The 7,249-nt window shown below is 47.6% G+C and overlaps 1 protein-coding gene across 1 annotated transcript; it reads right to left on the bottom strand.

Annotated features, from left to right (window-relative positions):
* Positions 1-5,035: 5,035 nt before the first annotated feature.
* LOC119505171 (zinc finger protein Eos-like) lies at positions 5,036-6,876 on the bottom strand. The gene is given in 3 exon segments (XM_037797825.1): positions 5,036-5,709; positions 5,711-6,522; positions 6,684-6,876. Coding segments are annotated over 3 exon segments (1,548 nt in total). The 3' UTR covers positions 5,036-5,166.
* Between the last annotated feature and the right edge of the window lie 373 nt (positions 6,877-7,249).

Below are 7,249 nucleotides of genomic sequence, written 5' to 3'. Positions count from 1 at the left end.
AGTTGCCAGTTTACTGCCTGTCCTAGGACTTTGGACTTGTGCATCCCCACAGCTGTGTGAGACACTTTTATAAAATCTCATATTTACAGATATCTCCTGTTGATTCTGTTTCCCTAGAGAACTCTGACTAATACATTAGCCAAGCTTAGCCCACACACAGACACTTTTACCACCCTCATCAGCTCTCTGAGCTCTCTGGGATTGTGAGAGGAAAGGAGAGGATGTTTGGGAACCTTATGCAGGCCATTGGGTAAAGAGGAGCCACAGTAGCCTCCCTGCCTGCTTCCACAGAGCAGGATGTTTTCTGTTCTCTACCATTCTAGAGTATGTGAACATGGAGGTAAAGGAAACTTCTGTTTGGTTCCATATAATTCCAGTTTGGCTACGCTACCTGTGGGAGGCAATGATTATCTCCCCAGCCTCCAGCAGGATGAGAAAGGGATCCTGGGGTGGCTGGCATCTATTCCTCATTAATGGATTCAGGTTTTTCCCCTACAGGGAAACCTCTCTAGGTATCTCTGTAGTTTTCCATTGCTGCATAACAACTTATAAAAAACTGGGTGGGCTAAGAAAACACCCATGCTATTAGCTCACAATTCCTTAAGTCAGAAATCCAGGCAGGCTTGACTGGGTTCTATGTTTAGTTTCCTGTTAATCAAAAATCAAGGTGTGGACAGATAGCTAGAGAGAAGGCCACATCTGAGCAAAAAAGAGGTACTCAGGGTGAGATACATAAGCACAATTACAGGCAGGTTTAGCCTCTTCTTTACAGTGATGAGCTTCATAAGGGCAAGTCCTGTGATAGAGGGCTTGGCACATCAAACCACCAGTCTTCCATGTTTGTTGCAGGATGCAACAATCCAGGTGAGGAAGCCCAAAACCTCTGCATCTCCCCCCAGCTCCTCAGGGAGGTCCTGCATATATATTTTTATTCTCTGTCCAAATTACTTTGGGATGTGTTGTTATTTCACTCTAATCTATGCAAACTTACCAGGTCTAACTTCCTACTAAAAGTTTCATGTGATTATGGTATTTGGCAAACTATGCAAGTTAAATTGTTCAGGAAATATAGATCTTGCACCAACTAAACATTTCTTCCCTTGGTCCCACATGAAATTCGAAGTTTTAAAATGCAGTCAGTATTGTCCATTACCCTTTGGCCCAATTTGCCCTAGTCCTAACCACATCTGCTTCATTCATATCTCTAGTTGAAGTTTGGATTCTTTTTAAGCTTATTTAACATTTGCTATACGTGTTAATCCTGACATTCATATCTGCCAAGTTCTAGCTCTGAGTTTCAGGTGTCACACAGACACCCAAAGTTCCAGGGATCAATCAGGTTATACACAAAGGAATCAGCATCTCAGAATCTGGAGATAGCCATTACAATTCAGGAAAAGATGTGACTGCCATAAGAGCTTACAACCTAGGGAATATTACAAGAAGTTTTCCCCTGATAAGCTGTGCTCTAAGTTCCAGTTCTGAGTTTACATATTGTAGTTCATCCATATTGGTGAGGCATTACAGTGTTTGCCTTTGGCTCTGATGTAGTTAACTCAAAATGCTGTCTATAGGTTCCATTCACCTTTCTGTGTGTCTCATATCTTCACACCTTCTCATAGTAGCTCAATATTTCCTTGTATGCACATACAAAACTTCACCTTTCTGTTCCTCAGTCAATGTACCCTTAGGCCACCTCCACCCATTGCAAATCATGCATACTCTCTCCATAAACACCAGTGTGCAAATGTCCATTCATGTCCCTGCTCTCAGATCTTCCAAGTAAATGCCCCTTAATGAGATTGCAGATGTTATGGCACCCAAATGCTTAGCTTCATGTGGAACCACCCCACTGTCCTCCAGAAAGGCTATACCATTCTGCCTCCTAACCAACAGTAAATAGGTACATCCCTCTCTCCATGTTATCTCCAGCACTTTTACTTCTGTTTATATTTTTCCATACAATTTTATAGAGCTCTATTCACATACCATATATTTATCCACAGTATACAATCAGTTGTTCACATTATCATCATACAGTTGTGCATTTATCACCACAAACAGTTGAACATATTGATTACTACAGAAAAAAGTTTTCATTTTTTTTTAAATTACTCATGTTTATTTATAACAGACCTTCAGCCAGTACAGTACAAAACTTACAGTAGTATATCTCCATTACACAAATAGTTACTTACAATATATTACATATACAAAATGCTTTGCAATAAGTCTCAAAAGTTAGTTTAGCTCCCCTTGAGAAAGGAGAAAAACTGTTTTAAAAAAAAGGATGGGGGGATGGATACCAGAGGAAGAGAAGAGGAGGTGAAGAGATAAGGATCAAAAGAGACACCAAGCATAGGCTACAAATGAAACCCTGGGAGAGAGGAAGAGAGGTGGTATTGCACTTGCTTCTGTGTTGTCTTTATTTTTTTTCTTTTTTGTTCTTCATAACTTCTGATTAAAAATATATGTATATTATATATATTATGTACATAAGGAAAGAAGCTGCCAGAAGTGTTACAAAATCTCATCTGCAGCTTAGACACATGAAAAAACAAAGTCTGGAAAAATGTCTATTTAGAAATTTTTTGTGGTACTGATTTTGAATATCAATATAAAAGGAAAACACCTCTTTTCTCCATTTAGGTTTCAGTGTGGTTGTTTTTATTTTTTTCCTTTTCTTTCTTTCTTTTTTTTTCTTTCTTTTTTTTTTTTTAAATGCAAAAGGAGCTAGGAGAGAGCATGAGGATGTTTGAGGTTCCAGAGCTGAAAGGCTCTGGTAAGTAGGATTTTGTACCTAAGACCCTGGTTAAAGTGCAGTGATGGTCTGGAGAGAGACAGAGCGCCCCTCTCTCCCCTCCTTAGCACCTGGTCTTGCCCTTCCAGTCTCTGCTCTCATGGGCACAGATGTAGCCTCAGAGCATAGTCCTTCATGTTCCGGGAGGTTACAGGTGCCAAAGCTGACTGCGGGGGGGTGAGGGAGGGGGAGGGGTACCCTAAGGCTCTGATACTCCAGAAGGGACTAGTCCTTTAAGGTGACACCAAATACACAGCAGACACAGAAGAGGTGGTAGGGAGGAGGTCTAGCAGGAAGGAATGCAATAACCAGAGCCATTCTGGGGAACCCCAGATATTTACTTCAGCTCTGCTGCCGTCTTGAAACAATGATCCAGGGTGCTGTTGAGATGACCCTTCCCTCTTCAGGAGACCACTCTTGTCCAAGCTAACTCCCCTATCCTCTGTACTTGGCAGCATGTTTATTGCTACATTGTCAAGGAGGAACAATAACCCCTCACCTCACAATGCCCCTACCTCCCAACTGGGTTCTCCTTGGGGAGACCACATAATGGGGGAGACAAAGGAGGGAGAAAAGGATACAATTTTTTAGGGTCTTCTTTCCCATAAGAGGATAAGGCAGACTCCTCACAGAGCCCTTAAGAGCCCCAATGCCAGAGTCTGTTCCTTAGCCAACCCTTTACCATCCCCCCAAAGTATCCCTGGTAGGGAGTGAGAAAAGTTGGAGGCAAAAGAGCCAATATGGAAAGGTCAAGTGGAAAGAAAGATGGAAGTAAAAGGAAGCAAAGAGAAAAGAGAGAGAGGACCAAGTGTTACAACTTGTGAGGTGTTGTGTTTGGTTTTTACTTTCTTTTTATTTCTTTAAACATAGAAAAACAGCCTTTGGTTTGAATATCAAGGAAGCAGAGAGTGGGATGGCTGTGGCCTTGGGCAGGGAACTCTTGTAGAAAGAGAAATCCACTTCCAGTGAAGCTGTATCTCCTGCCCCCACTCACTAATCCTAGGTTACCCAAATAGCCAAGGGTCTCTGCAGTAGCCAGGAGAAAAGTGCCCCCTCCTACCCTATGTATGGGAGCTGAGCAGAGAAGGGGGCAGTTAAGGGACCCCAGTCCAGTTGTGCCCATCCCATTCTTGCTGGGACAGGGGTAGAATGGGGTGAGGGGCATGTGCTCATTCTGGATAATTTTTGGTTATACTAAAAATTAGAAGAAAAAAAAAGAAACACCCATTTTCTCCTCACCTCTGACCCTAAAATGGGGCCCAGGAGCCGGAGAATGAGAGGGTGAATCCCGCTGGGGGTGGAGAAGAAGGCAGCATGACTGAGGGTTGAGAATCTCCCCTTGTCATCAGGCAGCAACCCACTAGTTTCTCATAGGATGAGGACTGACAGAGCCTCTGAGAGACTAGAAAAGTAGTGAAGAGGTTTGAGTGGTGGAGGAGAAAGAGAAGAATCTTGTCCACCCCCTTTCTCATGCCCTGGCTCCCAATTAGGCACCTGTGGCTCCCAGTGTTTCAGAGACAGAGGGTTGCAGACCTAGCCTTGGCCCCTGAGAATATAAAATTGGGGCACTCCAAGGAGAGAAACAACCACTGAGTAGACTGGCAGGTTGAGAAGACTAGAGCAGTGTTGAGTTGTTTCAGGAGAGAGAAGAGATCTATCACATCCTAGAGGGAGATCCCAAACGTGGGCTTTGAGGAATTCATATTACTAGGGGGACGTCAAGAAGACCTTCAGTCCCACAGTCCCCGGGAGAATTTCTTCATCTTCTCCTACTTCCAAGTGAGAAAATTTTTCATTCATTCAAGAATAGTGCAAGCTGCCTAAAGTGAGAGGGCACAAGAGGTATGGAGTACCAGGTTGAAGGGTCCCAGAGAGGAGATATAATGCCACAGATCTAAGGTAGGGCCAGAAGGAGGTATCAGCATCAAAACTGAAGAATTAGATAATATAAAGAGTGAGGACACAAAGCAAGAAGAAGCTCAAGGTCTTTTTATACTAAGAGGAGCTTCCTATTCCTGGTGCTGTTGGAGGAGGGAGCTGGATCAAAGAGAGAAAAATTAGGCCTAAAGTGGAAGGGGCCATGGAGAGTGGGGGAGTGGCAAATGACTGGTACAAGTTTAAAAAAAAAAAACAACTAATTAACAAATAACTCTGTGAGGAGAAGAGAAAAAAGGGAAACATAAGCAAATGACCTATTTCATCACAATGTTTAAATAAGTCAGGGTAGGTGGGGAGGGGTCAGGGTCAGGTGTGAAGTCAGGTAGCCAGTGGTGAGGGCTACAAAGCAAAACTCCTTGGGATATGGTGAGGGCAGGGCTAGACACCTGTATGTAAGCGGAGTGGTGGACTGAGAGGAGGAGAGGTCGCTAGCCCACCTTATGTTCCCCCCGGACAATATGGGAAGAGAACTCGTACTGGTCCTGGCTGTGGTAACCACAGATGTTGCACTCAAAAGGGTCTCTGAAGCCATGGCAGCCCATGTGGATAGTGAACATGACGTGGTCCAGGAAGAGGATGCGGCAATGCTCACACTTGGAGGCCTTCACGGGCTCACCACTCTCACCCACCACCCGAAGCACTTCCTTGGAGGGACCTGGGGTGCCCCGTGGTAAGCCCTCCTGTGGCTTGGGGTCCTCTTTGGCGTAGGTAGGACTGGGCCGGCCCACCACAATGGTGGGAGGTGGCTGGGGTGGGGGACCCTGAGGAAGGGATACTACCCCCCCAACCCGATCTTCGTGGTTGCTCTCTGTATCTGTGGAGTCCTGGCAGCCATTGCTGGGGGATGCCCCAGGGTCAGTCAGGGGGCCTCGGGCCCGGTAGAGGAGGGGGCCTCCATCAGCCAGGTCCTCGGGTCCCTCACCTGCTTCTCGAGACCCTGGAAGCTCCAGTCGACTGGGGAGGGGCTGCATCTACAAATTTCTGAGGGGTAGAACGCTTGCGTTTGGTGAGACTGTTGGCCAGGCGATCAATGAAAGTTGGCCGCTCAGAGGATGAATGCAGCATGGAATCTGGCACCATCTCCAGGTCACGTATCTCATCACCTGGTTGGCCAGCCAGAGCTTGGGCTTCAGTGCTGAGACTCTGTAGGTAGTTGTGGCACCGCTCCTTGTGCTCCTCCAGGGTACTCTGCTGTTTGTAGCTCCGGCCACAGTAGTTACACTTGTAGGACTTGCCCACTGTGGGAGAGGAGACTGAGTGTGTGCGGAGGTGGCCAGTGAGTGCATCACGCCGGCGACAGGCGTAGTTGCAAAAAGGGCATTTGAAGGGCTTCTCCCCAGAGTGCAGCTTGATGTGGCGCAGCAGGTTCCCCTTCTGGGTAAAGGAGGCACCACACTGGTTGCAGTGGAAGGGCCTTTCACCCGTGTGGCTGTGCTTGTGCACCATGAGCACGTTGGGTCCAATACAGACCATGCCGCAGACATCACACTTGAGCTTGCCATTGGGCAGCCGGATGCCACCAGGGGAGTGAGGCTCTGGGCCACTCCCATCACAGTAACCCAGGGGCTCGGACAATGAGTCTTCCACAATCACACTGTCGTCTTTTTCCAGGAGCCGCTCATCTGGCCCCAGCAGTCTACTCGACTCCTCATCACTGTACATCTCCACCTTGATGGAGTTGGCACTGAGTGAGCGGCTAGGAGAAGAGTGCTGGCTGTTGGGGGTGCTCACAGAGGGCCCCACTGGGGCCCCAAGGAACTCCTCCAGAGACGAGTCCCCGCTACCTTTATCTAGGTCTGAGGGGAAGAGCATCACTGCCTGACCTCCACAGGAAGCAGGGCTGGGGCTGAGCGGGCCAGGGCGGAGAGGAAAATGGGGGCCTCAGGAGGGAGGCAGTTCAGGACAGACGTTCTTTCCTACTGTTCCTCTCAGGAGCCCCCAACACAAGGTTCGGGATTTTCACAAAATAAAGATTCCATTATAAAATGGTTGGAGTCTTGGGCCTGAGGCAAGAAATCCAGAACACACCCTCCTGAGGGATACCTCTCCAGATTATCCTTCCCTTGCCGGTGAGACCCTGGGGTGCGAGCGCGGCCGCCGCCTTGGAAACGGCGAGGGAGTGCGGGTGGTGTGTGCATGTCTGCGTCTCGGTGGCAGGCAGGGGTGAGCCCAGCCACTCACCTTCCAGGAAGCGTAGATTCCAGACATATAGAGGCGGCCATTGCAGTCTTCTATGTCCATCTTAAAGAGATTCTTTTTTCATGTGGCTGTCTTTAGAGTGGAAAGGTCTGATTCATTTTTTCACCTGGCTGTAGACGGTGACCTTCTGTCTACATGCCACACAGAGGAAGGCAGCTCAGCTTCATTATCCAAGTGCTTGGGGAGCAGTGCAGGGGGGAGGAATTCCCAGGTCATCCCAGGAATGGCCAGTCTCTGAGGCGGCTCCGCGCGCGCGCAAGCTGGGGGGTGGGGTAGAGGGGATGGTATTGGGGGAGAGGGGGCGGGGCGGCG

This window comes from Choloepus didactylus, chromosome 10 (assembly GCF_015220235.1).
Source record: "Choloepus didactylus isolate mChoDid1 chromosome 10, mChoDid1.pri, whole genome shotgun sequence".
NCBI classification, from domain to species: domain Eukaryota; kingdom Metazoa; phylum Chordata; class Mammalia; order Pilosa; family Megalonychidae; genus Choloepus; species Choloepus didactylus.
Note: the sequence above shows the minus strand (reverse complement) of the source record. Positions and strands in the feature narration are given on the sequence as shown.